Source organism: Solanum dulcamara, chromosome 2, assembly GCF_947179165.1.
Source record: "Solanum dulcamara chromosome 2, daSolDulc1.2, whole genome shotgun sequence".
In the NCBI taxonomy this organism is placed as follows: domain Eukaryota; kingdom Viridiplantae; phylum Streptophyta; class Magnoliopsida; order Solanales; family Solanaceae; genus Solanum; species Solanum dulcamara.
In genome coordinates this window covers 81,353,702-81,376,964 of record NC_077238.1, presented here as the reverse complement: position 1 = coordinate 81,376,964, position 23,263 = coordinate 81,353,702, and the positions used below count along the sequence as shown (strand labels likewise).

At 34.9% G+C, this 23,263-nt stretch overlaps 2 protein-coding genes and 3 non-coding genes across 5 annotated transcripts; all 5 read right to left on the bottom strand.

The window, feature by feature from the left end:
* Positions 1-3,894: 3,894 nt before the first annotated feature.
* Positions 3,895-5,365, bottom strand: LOC129873778 (F-box/FBD/LRR-repeat protein At1g13570-like). Its single transcript, XM_055948956.1, has 4 exons — positions 4,723-5,365; positions 4,525-4,628; positions 4,049-4,207; positions 3,895-3,954 (listed from the first exon to the last, which is right to left on the bottom strand). Exons 1-4 carry the CDS (start codon positions 5,363-5,365, stop codon positions 3,895-3,897), a joined length of 966 nt encoding a protein of 321 aa, XP_055804931.1.
* Positions 5,366-9,343: 3,978 nt separating this feature from the next.
* LOC129881307 (U1 spliceosomal RNA) lies at positions 9,344-9,502 on the bottom strand. The gene has a single exon (XR_008765540.1). It is a non-coding gene; the product is annotated as a U1 spliceosomal RNA (small nuclear RNA).
* Positions 9,503-11,191: 1,689 nt separating this feature from the next.
* On the bottom strand, positions 11,192-11,352 carry LOC129881306 (U1 spliceosomal RNA). Its single transcript, XR_008765539.1, has one exon. It is a non-coding gene; the product is annotated as a U1 spliceosomal RNA (small nuclear RNA).
* A 1,508-nt stretch (positions 11,353-12,860) lies between these two features.
* LOC129881302 (U1 spliceosomal RNA) lies at positions 12,861-13,021 on the bottom strand. The gene has a single exon (XR_008765536.1). It is a non-coding gene; the product is annotated as a U1 spliceosomal RNA (small nuclear RNA).
* Positions 13,022-16,536: 3,515 nt separating this feature from the next.
* Positions 16,537-23,263, bottom strand: LOC129873768 (TGACG-sequence-specific DNA-binding protein TGA-2.1-like). Its single transcript, XM_055948945.1, has 5 exons — positions 23,209-23,263; positions 20,133-20,240; positions 18,716-18,987; positions 17,596-17,844; positions 16,537-16,986 (listed from the first exon to the last, which is right to left on the bottom strand). Exons 1-5 carry the CDS (start codon positions 23,261-23,263, stop codon positions 16,837-16,839), a joined length of 834 nt encoding a protein of 277 aa, XP_055804920.1. The 3' UTR covers positions 16,537-16,836.

Sequence of the window (23,263 nt, the reverse complement as noted above, 5' to 3'; positions counted from 1 at the left end):
TAGCTTTTAGACTCATTTGCTAGGAAGCAATGATATGTAATGAGGGATTTTTCATTCAATTTCACTGGTATATAATTGAAGTAATTGCCTAAAGGTCCTGGTCATTCTTGTCTTGCGCACTGTGGTGCAAGTAGATTATAAACATGACGTTGCATAACAACTACAATACGTATAGTTTTGATGGCAAGAAGAAGCTTGTGCTTTCTACAACTAGTTGGATTGGTGGAAAGAATGATTTTCTTGGTATTGCTTATCTTACTGTTGGTGGATTATGTTTCTTTCTGGCTATGGTTTTCATGATTGCGTATCTAGTTTAAGCCAAGGCAACTTGGAGATCCATCTTATTTGTCGTGGAATCGGAACACAAGAGGTAACTAGTATGCCCTTGATGTCTGTTGGCTTGAGCATTCTACCCTTCTAGGTTGGTGAGGGATAAAGCTTGCGTCTTGTTGTAGCTATCTGTGTACAAGTTATTTTTTTGAACTGTTCCGCATATAGTCTTCATGAGGTAGTGGTAAGGTCTGCATACATTTTACCTTCCTCAGACCCTACTTGTGAATTTTACTGGATGTGTTGTTATTGTTTTTTTTTTCTGCATATAGTTTTTGACTCATTTGCTAGGAAACAATGATATGCAATGATGTATTTACTCTCCACGGAAGTAATTGCTCGATGGAGCTGGTCATTTCTTGTCTTACGCATTATGGTGCGAGTAGATTATCTATAGGTTACCGTTATAGATACCGTCGAGGGGTTTGGTGAGATGATTGGGATCCCGCTACCCAGAGGTAACTAACATGCCTACAAGGTATATTGGCTTTGAGCATTCTACCATCTAGTTTGGTGAGAGGCAAAGCTTGTGTCCTCTATTATTCTGTGTACAAGTTCTTCATGAAATATTCTGCATATAGTTTTAGATTTATTTTTCTAGCAAACAATGATATGAAGTATTCATTCCTTTGCTAAGTGTTTATTCAAATATACATACAGAGCTTAATATAATTTCTCAATCCTATTTTCTATTGTTGAGGTGAATTGAACCAAGAATGTCTACGAGACACACCTATATATGCCAAGTTGAAGTCTAATTGGTCACATAAGTTCAAGCGTAAAACTGATATGTATTTTGTCTGTTTTGAATATTATATAAAAACGCTATTTCATATTATTTGGCTCCTGTATTAAGGGTTCGTGAAAGTTTTGCTTGGATTTGCCGTTTGAATATTTTCATTATATTAATATGAGAAGAATTGCAATTTATAATATTTTTTGTATTACTTTTATATATTTGAATTTTAAATTTTAAATAATTAATCTAATTCAATTTCGCTTCAAGAATTAGTCAAATTTATTTTAGTAAAACGTAATGTGACAAGTAAAAATGAACAAATAAAGTATTTTCCAATTTATTTTTTTAATAAAGTATTTTCAAAATGATACAAACATAACTCACTTTTCAATTTTGAAGTTTTATTCAAGTACATGCTGTTAGTAAACTGTATTGTAAATATTAAAACCAGTAACAACAAGTAAAGGTAATAAAACACAGAATCTGGAAAAATTAATGCAGAAACAGAATCAAGCCCACTGAATGCACAGTGTGTCCTTAAGGAAATTATTCCCCTCAAAGTACCCGAGGTTTTGGAATTTTCCTCCCAGGATAGAACGATTTACTCACCAAAGTAGAGGTACTGCAAATCTTTGATGACAGCGAACCACTTGAAGGATGTATATCACACGATTTTAGGAAGTGCAGAAAGAAGAAGAAGAAGATGGTATCTTCAGAATTTCGTATCGAACATTCTGAAGATTTTACAGATATATATAGACTGTTTATACCTTTTCAGAAAAGGCACCTGTTGGGAAAAGGTTTGCCTGTTGAGAAGGTTTGCAACTTTTCGGACAAGGTTGCAACCATTCAAAAATCCGTTGAAAAAAAAAACGGAGGGAAATTTTAAATTAATCCGGGAAGAAACGGGTCGCGGGTCGCGGGTCAGGATTTTTTCCACTTAATTAATTAATTAAATAAATAATATTAATTAATTAAAAATTTAAAGAAAATTTGGTCCAGGAGTGCTTCTATTTTTAAATAGGAGACTTTTCATTTCCACCACCTATGTGGGACCAAAGCTTATTTAATAAAATAAGAGAGAACATATCATTTCCTCTCCACTTCTTTTTCCCTCAATTTCCCATTCAACCTATCAATTAAACCCAACACATGCAAGCGTGAATATTATTTCGAATATTTTTTATATCAAAAACACAACTAAATCTTTAACACTAACTCCATAAGTTTAACATAAAGTGAAACATTTGAAATTTATGACCAAATGCCTATTTTATTTTTAAAAACTTAAAGATTTAAGTATCAATTTTAAGGTTAAAAGTAAAAAAATTAACTCTTGAAATTCAAATTATGATACGTAAATTAAAATACAGAGAATATTAATTAATCATAGTTAAGTAAAAATTTTATAAAGCAAGCGCACTTATAAATATCCGATAAAGGTAAACTTTTACCATGAATTATTTGTTTGACTGCTTTAGTTGTATAGATTTGTTTGACTGCATTAATTATGTGTGACTTCCAGATTTCACATGGAAGATTATTTTTTACGTGATGTTTCATATTTATAGTTGAGTTTAATTAATTTAAATTCGTGTATTGCAGGATTTTTTTTACACGATGTTTAGTATTTATATTTGAATTTAATTAATATAAATTGCGTATTGCAGAGTCTATTTTCAGGGGGCGGCTGCCTTCAATAAAAAAGAATTTATTATTAGAACTTAAACTCAAAATCTTTAATTAAAAACAAAAGAGTCTCAATTATTCTGCCACGACCAAAACAATAAATAACTCTGCATATTCAAAGTGTCTGTTCCAAGTAAGTTTTGCATGAACTGACTCATGCAATACAATACACTTACTTTAAACTCATACTTACTTTGCACACTTTTACTTGTCGGGTTTCATTTTTCAAGAGTCAAATTACATGGATTTTGATCAATATTTTAAGATGTATTTGTTCATCATATTAATATCAAAAGAATTGCAATTTATATTATTTTTCGTATAGTTTTTGAATATCTGAATTTAAATTGTTGAATTGATTTAATTCAATTTAACTCTAAAGATAATTAGTTAATTGACTCTGTTGAAGTGAAATGTATCAAGTAAAAGTGAAAGGAGGAAATATTCCAACTTCCCCCCTTTATAAATCTCACAAGCTCACATTGTGATTCTACATTCAAATTAACTTTTCCTTGAACAAAAAAAAGTTTTGAGCTTTTTTTTCCTTTCCAACTGCAACTTCAAGAATGGGAAAAAACATTCAAAACACTGAGAATTGGCATTACAATCCTCATAGCTCTGATCCCTATCAAGAACATTCACCTCCGAAGACGAAAATATTAATGTTGAAGAACAGGGGACTGACTCTGAAGATGATACTAGTGAAACTGGGAATGGGTGGCGTTGGAAATGGAAGGCGTATTTCTAAACAAACTACTGTAATTGATTATGAGATTTCTTCTTGTGGCCCAAATGTGCCTGTTCTTCTTCATATGATGATGTTGATATAATGAACTTTTCATCATCCGGCACACCAATTTCTGACATAGTAAGTATGAGAGTGCTAAAGGATAAACCACTATTGAGATTGTTCCTCACGTGGTTCAACCAATAGCAGAGCCACAATTTTCACTAAGAGGTGTCAACTCATAAAAGGTAAACACACGAAAAAAACGAGGGGATTTAGCATATAATATACTATCTATACTGTAATTGACACCCCTTGGAGAAGAGTGTCTCCGCCATTAGGAATCAGAAATAAACAGCACGAAATGCTTGACCAGTAATATCTTATTTACGATATTTGGCTCTCTTCCTTAAAAAACAAAGTACTTTACATCCACTTCCATGGAATCTTTCTTCTTCTGGGACATCATCTATACAAGTAGATTAAAAGCAAGAAACAAGTGGCATTTTCAACTCTTTACTCGAAAAATTGAGTAACAACTGATGAAGTCATGTCGTACTTACTTGAAATTGAAGCAACATTAAATAAAGAGAACTTCTAAGAATGCTTAAAAGAGCAAATCGTTGATCTTCACTGTCAAAATCATATTCACTAAGATAGAGACCTCTCAATCTGGTGAGGCGCATTGGAGGACTCTCTACTGCGGTACCAGAAGCAAAAAACTAGACAGAAAACAACCACAAAATAATAAGGTTAAACATTAACAGATAGGCCTAATGGCCTCAGCTGGTAAGCAAACACTCTAAGTTTGAGTATGCACATCTAGATACCTCAACTTGTCTCTATTGAGCAGTTGAACACTCCAACTTACAAAATGATCATCTAGACACCTCCAAAATTTAAGTGTCATGTCAACGTCGAGTGTCCACGAGACACAGTGGAGATGAGTTGGAATTTGCTGAGACCAAGTTTGAGCGTCTGTTTATGTATTATGCCTTACAATATATGCAAATATATCCAAATCTTTTTTGCAACTTACCTTGAGGACGCTTCTGCTTAAAACAAGATGACTAAGTTTAGGCCAGCTGCTGAGAAGATCTGTCAATTTCATTGCTTTATCTTGTCTGTTTAGTGAAACTTCTTCTTCAGATACAATTGCAAAAAATCTCATCTTCTTCGAGTTCATGAAAGGATTCAATTTTTAGGATGTCGATTCCACAATTAAAGAGACATAAACCAGCAACTTTTGGGGCATGTATATTCAAGAAACAAAGACCATTGCACTGTTTGAAAACCAGTCTCTCAAGGTTTGGCATCCAGAGGGAAGAAGTTGCAATGTCTAATTCAAAGGAAACTCGCGTAAATTGAAGCTGATTGAGCTTATGGAAACCCCTAAAACTGCATGGAGGCCTGAAAATACAGTTCGACAGGGCCAGATGTTCTAGTCCCATGTCATACACATAGGAAGGCAATTTATACAGACCATTGCCACTGTTATCATTCTGAAAAGTGAGATCCATGAGACTGTTTCTTGACAAAAATAGCATCCATTGATCAATAACTGGATGCTGAGAAGAATGTATTGGTGAAATATCCACAAGGAATGTCTTAATGGATCCATAATGCTGAAACAGAATTGTACTAATGATGTCTATTGTGCTTGATGGCAGTCTCTTTGTGCAAAACATCCTATCAAACACGAGCTTCTGGTTTGAAGCCCAAATATATCTGCACGTACCGGACAAAACACTCGTTCTTGCAGCATCCTCAATAGATACGTGATCCTGAATCTTGTGTATGATATTAAAAGGAAGATCCGTAAGTCTGTCGAGTTTGTCCCCTCCATTTCCAAGTATGTTACTGTTATCTGTCATCTCCATTCTGACTTCTGATCATTTGCAAAAAAAGAAGAAGAAGAGGGAACTTAAACATAAGTGAAAACATACTTTAAGATTTTGAATGTATGTCAAAGCAAAGCTTGTAAGGCAGATAGCTAGAATAGTTGTTAGATCAACAACAACAACATACCACAAGTGAGTTCTAGAAAAAGGTAGAGTGTACGCAGACCTTATCCTACCTTGAGAGGTTGAGAGACTTTTTCCAATAGACCCTCGAAATAGGTGTTAGACCAATCCTCAGTTTACCATAGGTTGGAATAGAACAGTTTGTTTTGAATTTTTTTTGTTCAATTAGTCGCCTTTTTTACATACATCAAGGACTAAGATAAAAAGCAACCGTACACCCGATGTCCGCTACATGCTCTAGGACTCGACTAATTTGGATTCGTGCAGGAAAGTCCTATTTTGGAGGGCAAAAATGCCCCTTACCAAAGGCGACTCCATATCCAGGGTCGAATTTAAAACTTCTGGTTAAGGATGGAGAAGTACTAATCACTCCACCGCAACCTTTGATAGTAATCACCACATAAATTCATTTATACAAACTACTCTACCAAGTGTGCCATGAAAAACTACATGTTTGGACAAGGATTGCAACTAGAACTTTGGACTACATAAAATATTACACATCTTAGGCTTCAAAAATCATAATCCAAGATCAACTACTTTTACCATAGACAAATTCAGGATTTGAATTTACTACTATGATATTCTACTTATTTAGTGACTTTTAACACGTATACAACGTCTGATCTAAAGCTATTGTGTTCTTTGAATTTTATGGGAGCGAGTTCGGAATTGTACCACAACTCATCTAATTTAGAGGGTTCAAAATCTAGTATTTTTAGTTATTGAGTGATTTTCTAAAACGCGTATACAATCAGTGACGAACCCAGATTTTTTACTAAAGAAATTCAAAATATAAACAAGTAAACATAGAAAGAGGCCATGGGAATTCAATATTGCTATATATGTTATATATATTATATAGTATAGTATAACTGCAACGTGTAATTTATCAAAGGACACTAGATTTAGTGAAAGCTCTTTGAGCCAGTGGAAATTTTTAAAACTGCACGGTGGTCTGAAAATGCAGGTATAAACTTTCTACTTCCATACCATACACACACGAAGGCAATTTATATGGAGCCTTGACATTGCTTGTATTATCAACGGTGAGATCAACGACACCATTTCTTGACAATAATAGCATCCAATCATCTACAACTGAGTGATCAAAAGAAGAATGTATTATTGAGTGGAACTTGTTAATGGCTCCATGGTGCTGCGAGACAATTGTACTAATGATGATATGTCGATCTGTTGTTCTCTTTTTCTTGCAAAATTGTTCATCAAATATGAAGCCCAAACATATCTCCATGCTCTAGACAAAACAATCAAACATATCCCCATGCTCTAGAAAGTGAATTTGGTGTATAACATTAATAGGAAGATTTGTAAGCCTATTGAGTTTGTTCCCTCCAACTTCAAGACTCTTGTTGCTGTCCGTCATTGCGACTCTGAATTCTCATCATTTGAACAAATAAAGGGAACTTTAATATAAGTGCAAACATATTTCAACATTAAATTCTAGTCAAGAAAGTAATGTCATACTTGTAGATCAATCCAGACTCATGTATGTGAGAGCAAAGCTTATTATGCACAATAGCTATTAGACCAATTCCTAGTTTGGATGTCCAAACATTTATCCAGTTATGCATGGTATTCTACCAAGTATGTATATGCCATGAAGATGTTACACATGGTTAATTATACATACTTTATGATGCTTAACATTAGTCCATGAGGAGTGAATGTATGTCAGAACAAAAGCTTGTCAGAAGAAACTAGACCTGTCCTGCCAGTGAATAGACGAGCAGAAAGTCGGTGTGTTGTTTTATCCTAATTCTGTTGGGAGTGTGAGAACCAAGTCGCACATTGGTAGTTGAAAGAAAGGTAAGTTGCTTATAAGATGTTGAATATTTTTAATAGTGAATCTAGCTTCTTTGAACTTTAATGGGTGCAAGTTTGTAGGCAAATTTAGGATTTGAACTTTATGGCTATGACTTGAAGGTCCTGCTCCAACTGCAATTCCTGGACCACTTGAGCTGGCCGGCAGCCACCCCTCCAACGTGCTATGGAGGTCATCGGCCTAGGCAATGGCACTTCAATATCGACCATAGACGCCATCCAGATTAGAATGTTTTTTTTTACCTCCGCGCCGATGTGGAAAAATCATTCATACTTTTATAGCTCCATATTTAAAAAGGAATCTTATGCACTGATATGGGGCATCTAAGCACATTACATTTATCTTTTATCGTATTTTAAAATTCCAATAAATAAATAAAAAAATGTCCAAAGCATAAAACACGTTTTCTACCACAGGACGACAGTGGTATGCCTTCATAAGTTAAACACCTCTTCCCCGAAAGCATAAAATGCGTTTCGATATTCCAGTAGTTTAAACACCTTTTCCCCGTCTTTGGTCATTTCTTATAATGTTATCAGTTTGCATCCACAGCCACCCCCTCTCTTTCTTCTGCCACTACAATAAAATTTTAGACTCATTAGCATCTTTTTCCTATTCTTTGAAAGATCCATTTTCAGGAATAAACGCCAAACAGCACCCACCACTCACTTATCTTGCAACAGTGAATGGAATCAAATTGTATGTATCCCTTTTTTTTTCCTCTCTAGTAATTTTACGATTCAAAAGGTGCATTTGTGAAGTTGAGTGGTTTTGGACTTTCTGACTAACTTCCAATCATATTAGCTCAGAAGAAAGGTCATATGAGGTGATATTTTTCGTATGTGTTTTATACAACGTGAAAAGGATACAAAACAGTACTCCGTGATGATTTGGAGTTATTCGAGTATAAAGCTTTACAACGTGTTTAGCAAATAGTCTGGACTAGGGATATATCTTGTGCTTAAGTACAAGTATTGAGTTATTGGAACATGATATTCTTTGTAGCCTTGTGAGTATGACTTCCACATAATATTGTTTGCTTTCAAGTCCGTCAAGAAGTTTTTTCTATTTATGCTAAGTCAATAATCTGTCAATTACTAGTCTCGGAAAAAAAATTAAAGTAGATTTCCAACTAAAATAACATTGATGTTCTCTAAAATAAAGTCCCCTTCAATGACACAATGGATTAACAACAATGGCCAAAATCACTTTTAATTAAGATATTCTTACTAGATTTTAGATTGGATGATAACTGTAAGGTTCATTTAAAAAGGTATAAACACTAAGGGTTTCATGTGATTTGCAGCATTAAGAGTTCTACATTATATGAACCCAATGATAGAAATATTAAGAGTTCAACTACCTACTACTTTTATCCTCACTCTCTTCTTATCTAGAATCATGTTCTCGCTATCCTCAACCTCCATATATAACTTAAAGTATGATTAGAACTCTATATCTTCTTATCTGGAATAGAATCATGTTTTCGCTATCATCAACCTCCATATATACAAATTCATCCATATTTAACTTAATGTATGATTAAAACTCTATATCTTCTTATCTAGAATAGAATCATGTCATCGCTATCCTCAACCTCCATATATACCAATTCATCCATATTTAACTTAATGTATGATTAAAACTCTATATCTTCTTATCTAGAATAGAATCATGTCATCGCTATCCTCAACCTCCATATATACAAATTCGTCCATATTTAACTTAAAGTATGAATAGAATATAGCTCGAGATAAGAAAATGGAACAATGACTGTCAAGTTTATATATATCCACTTTGCTTATAATCCTCCAAATATACATATTTTGAAAAAGACAATTTTATTTAAAAATTAATGCAATAGTATTTGTAATGATTGTTCAACAAGATTTAAAAACACAAAATGAGGAATAAATGCACAATATTTGCTTAATTGAAGAAAACATATGCCACACATTGGGCTGAAAACGTTTGGGCTTCGGATTGGGTAAGGGCCGCGCGAACGCAGGCCCTCACCACCACAAATTATGACGTAGGCTCGACCACTTGGGCCGACCTTAAGTGGGCACCCCCCAAAGTGCAATGGAGGTCACCAACCTAGGCCGTGGGTCTTATTGATCACCCATTGACCCCTTCCAGGTAAGTATGTTTTCCTGATAGCTCAGCCCATTATTAATACTACTGCTTTTGCTTCACTTTTCTCTTAGTTGCTGATGTGGGGGAAACACTTATTACTCTCTATCGCTTTCTGTTTGGAGATAGAAAGAAAAACAGTGTAATGGATACTATTTGTTTCTCTTTCAATACAAGAAGATAATCTCCCTCCATAACAAACAAGCTGTTAGAGAACAGTTCTTCAGATGCATTTCCATATCTGCAAAACTTGACCACCTAAAGACTATGTTCCTCGGACTCTTCAACAACATTGAAAGGTGCGTGTAGAATCCTTCAAAAGTACTGCATTTTTGGAGGATCCGATACGAGTGCAGCAACATTTTTGGAGAGTCTAAGCAACATAGCCTAAAGGTCATCAGGCCTGAACCAATCTATATAAAGGCTCAATCTGCTTCATGACATAGTCTTTATTTCTGGAAGATCTAAGCTCTAACGATCTTACTTTAAATATGTTGTACACAGCTCATATCGACACATAAATATTATATAGACGATCTACAATATGGTCATATGTAGATCATTTGATCGTACTAGGTTAATCAAGAGCTTCACCTTATTGAAAGTGTATGACCATCACATTGTGCTTGCTCTTTGATCATGCTCCTTGCCATTTACGTGTTTGCTGCAACTTCTCTATGCTTTTTTGGTCCTCTATATCCATCGCCTATTTCAACATACATTGCAAACTTCTTTGTCAACGTCTTATATATTTTGTACCAATTAAGTTTAGAAGTAAGAGATAGAAAATGAAAGAGGTATGCTCCGCGGGTGTGTTTTGTGGAATATCATCTGGTCACAACATCAGTGGGATAGTACATACACCTCAATAGCTTCATCTTTATACTTGAGGTTCTGATACTTCTCATGACGAGCTTCCTATAAAACTACAACATCTTTGGCTCTTCCTGATGCACATCATTTGGAGTCTTCTCACGAAACTATAAGTGTAACTAGATTTCTCCAGAGCAATCAAGACATCAAGATGTCATTATAATTTCCGAGTCATCTCATTTCTCACCTTTAGCTCATGTCCTTCATCCTTTGCAACATGACAATTCTTATTCTAAGAAAAGAAATACAATGACAGTAGAGTTAACATGCCTGGTAAAATCTTTCTTTCAACGAGCCATTATTTTACAGGCATTACATTATCATTGGCATCTTTCCAGTCATTTGCAACGTCAACGGCTACTCTATCCACATATATTTCTATACGACCTAGCTCATGAGGTAGGAATCTTTTCTCCTCCTATGCAACTGATTATAACTACAGCTATTTTTTTTTATTTTTGCAATTTCCTCTGGTATTCTTATATAGCATCGGCTGCAGTATCACCAGCTTCCTCTAGCTCACAGGTCGTATTATAGTTTTCAACTTCTTCAGCCTTTTCTCAGGTTGATTTTGTTCAGAATCTTATTATCTCCCTTCAATAAGGAGTCTAATACAGTAGGTAGCTAACAAGACTCAATTGATTTCACAAACTGAAAATAAAAAAAATATGCCTTTTTTAAACAGTTGTTCTCTGCCTCTAAAGAGTTGTTCTTTAGATGTAAGCATTCTTATACCAAACTTGAAATTAGCAAGTGTCTCAACTGGTAGCCAGAATTGCTTTTCTCTCATCAATTTTATAAAGGAAAGACAATTTTGAACTTACATTTGGGTAGGGGCCGCGCGAACGCAGGCCCCCGCTGCAACAAATTATGACGTAGGTTCGACCACTTGGGCCGACCTTAGGCAGGCACCCCTCCAAAGTGCAATGGAGGTCACAAGCCTAGGCCATGGGTCTTATGGATCACCCATTGACCCCATCCAGGTAAGTATGTTTTCCTGTTAGCTCAGTCCATTATTAATACTACTGCTTTTGTTCCACTTTTCTCTTAGATGCCAATGTGGGAGAATTACTCGAAAGAAAATTAATTAACGAAGCCTATGTTCGATTCTTTTTGAATACAAGAAGTATGAAAGTTGTCTTAAATTTAAAGGATGAACTTCTGTAAATTATAAAATTATGCTTTGACAATTAAAACAATTACAGATGAAAAATATATCTGGAAAGAAAGTCTCACATATAATCCTTCGAATTTGGTTGATTTAAACATTGAGAATTCACATGGTATTGCAGCCACCTCTCTTCTTAACTTACTGAATAGTTTTGGCAAAAAAACACAGCAACTAAGTTCTCCGAGTAATCAGAAACATATACAATACGCTCTATACGGATGCAAGCAAAATAAGTGTTCTTTCCCAACAAGGATGGAAGCATAAAACAGAAGAGCTCACAAAGGCCGAGTTTTGTGAGGCATTGGGGATGCTATAATGACTCTGAACACTGTAATACACAAGCTCATATTCAGAATCAACAAAGAACAAAATATATACAGGAAGCATCAAAATCATGTTCAGAAACAGCAGGTATCAAAAGAAACAATTTAAATAAATTCATCCGTGCCTCTGTTAAAAATCACAAATAACCCTCATTGCATGCTCTTATAGTTCACGCAAACATACACCCTGACGCTGGATAACCAGGATACCACGTTTACAGTGTAGTTATAACCCTATTTTACCCCTACCCCAGTACCTTCTCTTCCCCTTCCATTACTTCTTCCACCACCACCCAATAAGCAGGATACCACACTTATAGTGAAAGTTATTCACACATCGGCATAGTTTTTGTTAGACAAGAACACTGTTTTATATAAGTTGATCTTTGAAAATTATAAGCATGACACTCTAGTTGTGCATATTACAAAAGCCAGCAACGCAACTTCCATCAGAATTTTTCTATTGTTATTACATCAAAATCTACGGTGTTTGACAACAACAATCACCAATTAGAGATAATTAACGACAAAGGTTCCTCAAAACAACCTCTTAACAGAAGTCTCTATGAAAAAAAGGTATCAGCTAATAAAAGACTTCTATATCATCTTCCCTTTTCCTTCCATGTGTAATCCTCATAACATATATAATACTACATTCTTATATAGCATTGGCTGAAACATCACCAGCTTCCTCAAGCTCACAGGTTGTGTTAGTTTTCAACTTCCTCAGCCTTTTCTTACATGAAAATGTATACAAACTGTGCGCTGCATTGACATTTTACAAACTGACGGACCATAAGCTCAACCCTTGTCATTCTGTTCAGGACCATTACATTACACCTCTACATGTTTTAACAGATCTTCGTTTGGCATAGCTCAACCAAAGCAGCCCTTTTCAGTTATTGTAAATGCTATTTTAACAGTTACTCTACCACTAGTGTATCCAGAGTTGCTCTTGTCACATAAATTGCTTATTGGATAAGATAATTTTTAACTTTGATTTGGGTAGGGGCCGCGCGAACGCAGGCCCCCGCTGCAACAAATTATGACGTAGGCTCGACCACTTGGGCCGACCTTAGGCAGGCACCCCTCCAAAGTGCAATGGAGGTCACCAACCTAGGCCATGGGTCTTAATGATCACCCATTGACCCCGTCCAGGTAAGTATGTTTCCCAGTTAGCTCAGCCCATTATTAATGCTACTGCTTTTGCTCCATATTTCTCTTACATGCCAATGTGGGAGAATATAGAGCTGTACAGTAAGCAACTTGATTGCTGAAAGGAAGAACAATTTTTCATCTTAGGGATACAAGGAAAAAAAGTGTCTTACTCTTCCTTTCCAATAAGGATGGAAGCATACAAAATCATAGACAGGACTTATCGTCGAGAACAAAACAACATTATGTCACAATAGAAGAGCTGACAAAGGCCGAGTTCTGTGATGCATTGGTGATGTATAATGACTTCAAACACTATCAGAATCCAACAAAGAACAAAATACATACAAGAAGCATTAAAATCAAGTTCAGAAACAACAGCTATCTGGAGAACAGTTGAAATAAATTCACCCCTATGCCTTAGCTCAAACATACATCCAAATGCTCAAAATAACCATCTATATGAACTGCAGTAATAATCAAAACTTGTTTAAAAGAGCCTTCACACATTTGATAAAGAAATACTGCTGTTCTAGCGCTATTCATAAGATCAATAACCAAGAAGACCCCAAGAGCGTGATTACCAGCATTCATGACTTCAAATCTTTCTTCTTTTTTTTCCATGTTTTAATTTTCTCAATTGAGAACTCTTTCCATGGCTGTTGGGGACAGAGCAGCTGAGATATTCATCATTTTTACAGAGGGAGAACTTTTCTTGGAAACAAGAATCTGTATGAATGAATTAAGCAATCAACTTCTCACAAGTTGGAATTTCCTTTTCGTCCTTTGGGTTTCTTTTCAATTTAAAAGTATTACTGTTGAAATTTGAGTCAACCAAAAAAAAAATTATCGAATTTTCTTGTATGGCTTTAAAATACTTTAAGTTATTAACTATTTATTTTTTTTAGAAAAAAATAAAGTTTATGCCTAAATTTAGTGTTAGAATACCGAAAAATTGAACCGAACCGAAATAATTCAGTTTTTCAGTGTCGATTCTTCGATGTTTCGGTTCGGTGTTTGTTTTTTTTCCGAAAACTTTAGTTCTTCGGTTAAATGTTCGGTGTTAGGATAATAATTCTACGGAGCACCGAAGAATTGAAGTTTTATTAAATAAATACAAAATAATATTTAAAATTTTATTACTTATATATTTTGACCCAATTTCACGATGTTATTACTTTATATTGTTAGTTGTTACTTTGAAGTGTGAACAACTAATTGATATTATTACTTACTAGGTAAATTATCCGTGCTTCGCGCAGTGGTGAACGATCTCAGTAGACTTTTCCATTATCATTCGGTAAGGAAGTCGATGAAATAATGTGTTATAAATTTATTGAATTAAACATATTAATTATGTAGTTAGATCACAATTAAAAATATCTTCATCAGAATTATTTATACATTCTTTAGATGGTAGTAACTTCAACCTGTATCCTCCTTTTATTTTAGGTTTATCATTCAAATTGCTGATGTGTGACGATATATAACAACGGAGAAAAATACAGTTTTATTCAAATATTATATTCATTAAAATAATACAGTATGATACAATATAACATAATATAATACAATACATTATGAAACAATAAATAACAACCATCCAAATAGAGTGTTATAGAATCTATAAAGAGGAGAATGAAAAGATGAGAAATTGTGAACTATTGCATTCTAAGTCCACCAATCATCCTGAAGTTCATTGAATGACGGGGCAGATGCAAGGCATACAAATTACTTACTCATCTTCATAAGAATTACTTTTTTAGATTAACAAAACGAGCAATGGTGTTACAAATATTGTTAATTCCCAAATATATATAGAGTTGTTCGTGACTTTAAAATCATTGTTGATGGGAATAAGTTAACGCTATGTCAATGCAAATCAGATGACTCTCATAACATAACCTGTCATTATAAAAAATAATCTATCAACTTTCAAGTCGTATTTCACATTAAAATAAGCATTGAAAGATTTATCAGATCATGAGAACAACGTTAATAGATTTTTCACATTATAGTTTGGTTCTTAAGGAAAAGTGTGTTGCACTTAAGGAATTTCAAATTATTGGTTTAAGAATCTTGATTAGATTTTCTAGACATAATAAATACTGAAACGTAGAAGAAGATTAGAGCTTGATAAAAAAAAAGAGAAATAAAGCATTTGATGTAAAAAAAATGAAAATATTATTGGTGTCAGCATTTCTCATATTATTTAACAATACAAAAAATAAGCAATAACAATTACCATAGAGAGGTATCAGTAATACATAACAAATGTACTTTTAACACTTAAGTGATAGGGAAGTTACTTCAATTCTTAATGGACACGTAGACACATTTGATCAAAGTGAAACTTCTGAAGAGACACCACCTCTAGCATATAGCTTCTAAATGTCACAAATATAGATATGTTCCACCATAAAAAGATCTTCAAAAACCTGCATACTTTAAAGTTAGTCTTCAAAGATTAAAAATAAAGGAACCGACACAAAGAAGAAGGAAGAAAGTTCGCATCACATCTTTGCATTTTGTTGCCGGAAACCAAGTAAATGTTAAAGTATGTCCACTATCCACAAAATTTGCATAGTTACTGGACAAATTAACTTTTGAGAAGGCAGGATGATGTTAAAAATAGGGACTGCTTGTCGGCCGGATTGGACTGATAATTTCACTTAAGCGGGCACCCCTCCAAAGATCAATGAAAGTCACCAACCAAGGCTATGGATCTCATCGATCACCCATTGACCCCGTCCAGGTAAGTATGTTGACCGGCTAGCTCAGCCCATTAGTTATGCTGCAGCTTTTGCTCCGGTTTTCTCTTAGATGCTGATGTGGAACGAAACTCATGAGAGTTTTATCACTCTAAATCAAGTTTTTTCTTTTTCTACTTGACGAATTGTATCTTTGATTCAACAAGTGCTTTTACATTTTGTTTGGATGGTAATTACGTATTATTTCATAATGTATCGTATTGTGTTGTTTTGATGAATACAATGTCTTGGTACATTGCATTGTTTTCCGTTATTACAAGAAAAATAGAATATAAGGTAGAGTTGTTATTAAAAAAAAGATACTATAAAAGATAAAATAAGATTATTAGCTAATAAGTAAAGATAAAATGAAAGGAGATAAAAGATGATAAAGCGATCATACCAAATCGATCGTAAATGAAGTCGTTACATAACGATGATTTAACGATTCAATACAATAAATTTACGTAATAATTTGTATTTAAACTAACAATGTAATACAATAAGTAACAATCATCCATATAAGCTGTTTACAATATATTTCTACTAGTAAATAATTGTACGTGCTTGTTAATTTGACGAAGTCATTTTTGACATTTAATATCTTAAAGAGTTTACTTGTTACAGTTTTTATCCAAAAAAGAGAGAGAGAGAGAGAGAGAGAGAGAGAGATTTTCCCATAAATTGATGCATTTTTTGTTTTTATGGAAGATAAATAACAACAGATTTTAACATTTCTTGCAGAAATAGAGATGGGGAAAATGATAAAATGCTATAATTTGTTTCAGCATAAAACTTTCAAAGTATCTAATAATTATCTATCACACGTTTTAAAATCCCTAACTGAACTTTTTTCCTTGTAAAGCTAAAAACACAGGTACATTATTGGTTCCTAATTCACAAAGTAAAATTTTGGCATTCTCAAAACCTAGAGAAAAAAAAACACAATTTTTGCACTTCCACAAGCACATACAATACCACTTTACATGTAGTGAATTAGATGCATCTCATATACTGGCCAGTGTATCAAAGTAGTATATTCGAGTTTCAGTAGAATATTGCGATGCATGTCATACTTATTGCTCTCGTGGTCTGGCAAGCCAAAGAGAACTGAGAGCTCGAAGACGTGAGAAGTACTCACTTATTGCAAGAAGAGCACGGGCTGATTGTCTGGTTGTCAATATGCGATGCATATGTTGCAATGTTTGTTGACGCAGGTTGTCCGCCTGTAAAAAGAGCCAGAAAGATGCAAAGACTTTTAGCTTCATGTATTTTGCCTCCAGAGACGACATAAAACTAATATAACAAACCAGAAATCTCTGAACGTGGAGTTGCTACAGCGAAATGAACATGAAAGGCTATCTTGAATCATACAATTGATACGCATGCAGATGACAAGGCCAATTGATGATTTTAGAATGTTTTCAAACATAAATTTTGGCCTATTTTATGACCTCATTAAAGGAGATAAAATAGGACAAGGTACCCAGAGTTCAAAGATCAATAGAAACAAGACGTATACTGTAGTTTCAGTGAAGGCACTACTTGCAGTTACAGATGATTTTAGAGGTTTCAAACATAAACTTTGGCCTATTTTATGACCTCGTTAAAGGACATTAAAGAGGACAAGGTACCAGAGTTCAAAGATCAATAGAAACAAGACGTATAATGTAGTTTCAGTGAAAGCGCTACTTGCAGTTACAAGACCTCCAGAGTAACTTTTGCTTGCCCCCGACTTCCATATGTTCAAACAACTGAACGAGCTTTCGCAGAATATCCATCGTAAACAATTTAAACAAATAAAGAATAGGAAACAGCAGAAAAAATAGATTTACCTGACGGAGGAAACCTTCAAGAGTCCCTAGTTTCCCCATAGCCATTGCCATTTGACCCATATAATTAGCTACATCTCCTGATGACCCTTCAGTAGCAGGAGATCCGTTGGCTAATGTCTCCGCCAAGGATTGCTGCAACGCCTCCATACCTTGTGAGAGAGCATCTTCAGCTTGATGAGATGATTGCTGCAAGTTGTAAATGCCAGCTAACTGCTGCTCGGTCAGAGGCTCTAACTGATTGACTAGAAGCTGCATTACCGAAGAAATCATACAATGAGAAAAATACTAAAATAACACATAATTGGTTATAAAGAAACTTGTTTACAGCTTAGAAACAGCATTTTGAACTTATACTATACAATTATGATGTATTCAACTTTAGCAAAGAGTGTTATCTACAGTAGCAACTTGAGGTTCTTAATTTATCCACTTCTGAATGACAAATGAAAAAATGACACGAATGAAATCAAATATGTTGTACACAACTCATATAATTCCTGCACAAAATACCATGAACGGTCAGAGTAAAAGCACATTAACATCAGATGCAACTGGAAGTCTGCTAACATCACCAAGCTGAAGAAGCTCAGGAAACCTCGTCCGGGATGGATAGAAATAACCACACAATTTTATCCAAGCTTTTGCTTCTAGAAATCAGGTCTCTTTAGAGATGCTATTATGCAGTGAACACAAGAAGAAAACCAAGAGCTTCAATACAAATAATGGCAAGTCCGTGCCATTTGAAGGAGAATCTCAGACCTTACCTATCCAAGGTCACGAAACTACAGTGATGGTGTTATAGAAGATACAACAGCAACAACAAATCCAGTGTAATCCCACAAGTGGGGTCGATGGTGTTATAGAAGATAGTGACATAAAAATGCAATTGTACACTGCATGGCACCTCATTCATTCGAAAAGTGAAACCACCCAATCCTTAGCAAGTATTCTAGATTTTCACAAACATAAATCACTGACGTTCTACATACTACTAAGAACTTGTTAGTACTGCTAACAACAGGACCTTTTCATACATGATCAAGAAGTATAACATCTTTTTATAATCCTATACTGGGAAAGTCTAGATGGGCAATATAGAAGAACAGATGCAGAAGGTCACCTTAAGAAGTTCTGAGGGGCGGAAGCCACCAATCCACATAAAACACCGCTCGGCAGGGGTTTTCCACATCCCTGACAAGACATGGAATACGTCCGCCTTGGCTGCATTTCCTTTCACCCTAAAGACCTCATCGTAATGTGCAGTGACATTATTCACAATACTTCGCAGTTCAGGATCACTTGCATGTGAATTGACAGCTGTCCTTAACTCATTAATGTGTTTGTTGTGTTCTTCTAACCATCGACTATATTCTGCATCAAATGCTAAGGTCCCTGCAGAAAATCAGCATCTGAAAGGTTATCTTAGCACGAGGAAACAACTTTTTGAGTGCAATCAGAGACTAGATAAGGGAGTAAACGTTGGATAGACTGGAAAGAGAGAAACCCAAGAATTTACGAAGATACTAGCAGCTCCATTCATAAAATTAGGATGAAGTGTCTTAGTCCCTTCTACTTTTGGTGTAAACACAAAAAAATCACGTATTAAACTGAAATGCATAAAGCAGCCACTGACTCATTCATTATCTTTATCATAGCAACCATCACAAGTGTGAGAATTATGAACATCGAACCAAGTCCATGCACATTGAGGACCAATTGAAAGTTGCAGTTTACATTGTTCCTAAATGCAAAATTTAATGTCATCCACAGCGTATCGACACACAGATGGATTTCACAAGTTATCTCATTATTTGAGTCCAGTAAATCAGGGAAAATCAAGAAAACTAAAGTTCTACGATCTCCTTCAAGTAGAAAAAACACATTATTTCCGTCTTATTTGCTTCCTAAAAACAGACCACGCAACACACAACATATGAGAGACGAACTATTCCTGGAATGACTGAAGTGCCTATTGGACGAGTTTAAGATAGAGATAGCCATCATGTATGAATGTCTGTTTAACTTCAATATGGTGGACGCTTTTCTGTCTAGTGAAACCAACCATTCCGATTTCACCCAAATATCCTAGAACTACTGTCATTGTCACCTATGAGAGGCACGTCTAGATGATCTTAATGATATTATAGCTGATACAATAAAGAGTATTGACAAACTTCGGCAGTTACAACAACAACATACCCAGTGTAATCCCACAAGTGCGGCCTGAGGAGGGTAAAGTGTACCCAGACCTTACCCCTACGTCGTAGAGGTAAAGTGACTGTTCCGACAGACCTTCGGTTCATGTGCAATAAATAAAAGTAGTTATGAAAAAAAATACAGCAGTGGAGAAAACAGGTCAATTAATACGGTAACAGAAACACAAAAGACAACAAATTGTAACAGATATCAAATTCAAGAAACATGAAATCTTTTTTTTTATGACGAGAAACACGCAGCCGCTACCCTTTGGGTGCGCACAGGGTAAAAGCCCCACTCCTATGTAATAGTTCGCAAACCATACAGGAGAGGTAACCCACAGTAGGCAAGCTCGGTGCAACGAGCTCGATCCAGAAGGCAAACCCCTTGCTTTGGCTGGCAAGGGACATGGAAGTTCCAAGCCCAAACCACTGTGCCACCACCCAATCCTAGCTCAATTTAGTATCAAGAAGCGATACTTCCTCAACAGATCTAAAAGAAGCCCAGCAATTTTCTTGTTTGTTGATATGAAAAAGGGCACACAAGTTCAACTACAAGAAAAAGGCATACCACTGTCGTCCTGTTGACCTGCTCGCTGAAGGTAGGGGTGTACATGGATCGGGTTGGTTCGAATTTTTTACAAACCAAATCAAACCATTTGTGTCGGGTTATTAAATCTATAAACCAAACCAAACCAATAAAAGTCGGGTTTTTCGATATCAATTTTTCTCGGGTTTTTCGGGTTTTTTCAGATTTTTTTGGATTTCTCATAGTATCTAATAAAAAGCACAGAGCAGTGCTTCTTAAAAAGAGTTTTAGTACAAAATATCAACATATAAGATGGAGGCACAACACTGTTTGAAGTTTTAACTTTAAAATATAAGTTTTTTTTGTATATTATTTAGATGGGCTACTCAAGTACAAATCTAAATGTAAGAAAGAAAACAAAAATTATGAAAAAAATTTAAAAAATATTTATAAATTACATTTTAATAAATATTTTTATGTATAACATAATTTAAAAGTAGTATATCTATAATCGGGTCGGTTTGGGTTCGGTTTGACTTTTTTTAGTTAAAACCAAACCAACCCTATAATGGTCGGGTTTTTTTTTTTCAAACACCAAACCAAGTCAAACCAAACCACTAGTCGGGTTTTTTTTCCGATTTGGTTCGGTTTGTCGATTTGATGCGGTTTATCGGTTTGTGCTGTACAGCCCTAGCTATGAGTTTGGAACTCTACCACAATCTGGCAGATTAAAGATTTGAACTTTATAGTTATAAGTAAGGAATACTACGACTATAACTAGAGGCAAATTAAGAATTTGAACTTTATGACTATGAGTTTGGAAGTCTACCACTACGGCAAAGTGTAGGAATGGTAGAAGTTGTTTTCGATAGACAATTCCACTTCCCTCCACTCCTTACCCCCCATCCCACACCTATAATGTTTTGCACCGGAAATAGTGATGGAAGCCGGGCAGGGTGAAGCCCCGCAATAACATTTTTTATGCTTATATTTTTGAAAATAATAATTATCCTGTTACTTATTTTGCAATCATCTTTAGTGCGTATATTTTCCTTTTCCTTCTTTAAATGTGTTTGCACTGACATTTTAAATTTCTAAAAAGTTATTATTCAAAGGAACAAAGTTTTGTTAGTTTGATTTTAAATGATACTTTCATATCTTTTTTTGTTTAAATTTTCTTATGAACTCGTAAATCAAACTTTTATTTTACTATTTATTCTTTAAATATTGAACTATAATTCAGACTAATATATAATGTATATAATTCAATCACACTTGAATGAAATCACTAATTTAATCTCACAAATATTTATTGTTCACGAGAGAGCAAAGTGTACTGCCTTGCCACGTAATAACGAGTATGTTTATAATTTTTTCTTAATTAACCAATTTATTACCGATGAATTTAACGCATAATTAAGTAGGGATATGATAATGTCACACATCGCATTGGGGTAGAATGGATGAAATGGAGACTTGTTTCTGGAGTTTTGTGTGATAAGAAGGCACCACTTAAACTTACATGTAAGCTCTATAGAGTGGTGGTTAGACCTTCTTTGTTGTATGGAGTGGATTATTGGTCAATTAAGAACTCACTTTTTCAGAAAATGCATGTTTCAGAGATGAGGATGTTGAAATGGATGTATGAGCATACTAGGAGTGACAAGATGTTTTTTCGAGATAAGGTTGGAGTGGCCTCGGTGGTTGAAAAGATGACGGAAACGAGACTGAGAGGAGATACGATAACGCCCCAGTGAGAACGTACGAGAGGTTGGATGTAGGGGGTACGCGGAGGAGTAGAATAGGCCGAAAAAATATTGGGAAGAGGTGATTAGACAAGACATGGCTCGACTTCATATTATCAGGATATGATTTTAGATAGGAAGTGGAGGTCGCGTATTAAGGTAGAAGGCTACTAGTGGTAGAGTGTTGTCTTGCCTTGTGAAGGTTTAGTGTCTGTCATAAGACTAGTCGTGTTCCTATAGTTCTTGTCATTTGTTGTTTATTGCATTTCTACTATTACATTATTTTGATGTTGTTACTGTTTTCTCTCTTGTAGACTTTACACTGCTTTTCTTTTGACCGCTATGCTTTCTCTATCGTTTTCTTCTTATTTTACTTGGGTTTGACACACTTGAGTCGAGGGTCTTTCGAAAACAACCTCTCTACCTTTATGAGGTAATGATAATGGTAAGGTTTGCTTACACTCTACCTTTCTTATACCCCAAGTCTGCTTACACTCTACCTTCCTTATACCCTACTTTGTAGGATTTCACTGGTATGTTGTTGTTGTTATTGTTGTTGAAAATAAAATTGCTCGTTAATAATAATAATGACTGAGAGCAAATAAAGAGTCCGAGCTTGAAGATATCGCTTTTTGTGGGCCAAGATGAATGTTAGTCAGATTCAGGGACTTTCTTCATACCTACGAGGAATTCCAACCTTTAAAACCTAATAAAACCACAAAATCAAAAGGCATTTTAGTATATTCTATATATTTTTAGTTTAAAATCACAAAATTGAGAAATTTTCTTTAGTTTTTTAATACTTCGTGCAAATCAAAATCAGACAAAGAAACTGAAATGAGAAAATATTTCTTTTCTTCATACTTCCATTGATAGGAGATAATGGTCCTTAGGACCTTAGAAGTCAACTAACATAACAAGGTTAACTACTACATTAATACATTAACTACTCCACTTCAAAAGAAAAAGTTTTATCGGAAATTTCCCCTTTTTTAACTTACTTCTAAAAGAACCTAAAGAGGAAAAAAAACCTAAAAACTCTTCTACAAACAATCAAGATGTTAAAGTTTCCTTGCAAACTAGTCATTTCTTGGTTATTGTTCTTCTTCTTGACATTGATCAATCAATCATTTTCATCTAGAACTCTGTATAACAATCCTTCCCAGACGAACAATCATCATCATCGTCATGAACGCCAT

Bases quoted from the DNA above. Each gene is read 5' to 3' on its own strand.
- LOC129873778 (XM_055948956.1), bottom strand. From the start codon at position 5,365: ATGGAGATGACAGATAACAGTAACATACTTGGAAATGGAGGGGACAAA. The intron at 4,629-4,722 runs GTTTATGTCTCT...TTGTATCTGAAG, and splicing joins ACATGCCCCAAAAGTTGCTG to AAGAAGTTTCACTAAACAGA. The intron at 3,955-4,048 runs GTAAGTACGACA...CTACTTGTATAG, and splicing joins TAATGTTGCTTCAATTTCAA to ATGATGTCCCAGAAGAAGAA.
- LOC129873768 (XM_055948945.1), bottom strand. From the start codon at position 23,263: ATGGCGTTCATGACGATGATGATGATTGTTCGTCTGGGAAGGATTGTT. The intron at 20,241-23,208 runs GTTCTAGATGAA...AAATTGAGCTAG, and splicing joins GGGAAGGATTGTTATACAGA to GATTGGGTGGTGGCACAGTG. The intron at 18,988-20,132 runs GTGGGTTACCTC...GATTTTCTGCAG, and splicing joins TTGCACCGAGCTTGCCTACT to GGACCTTAGCATTTGATGCA.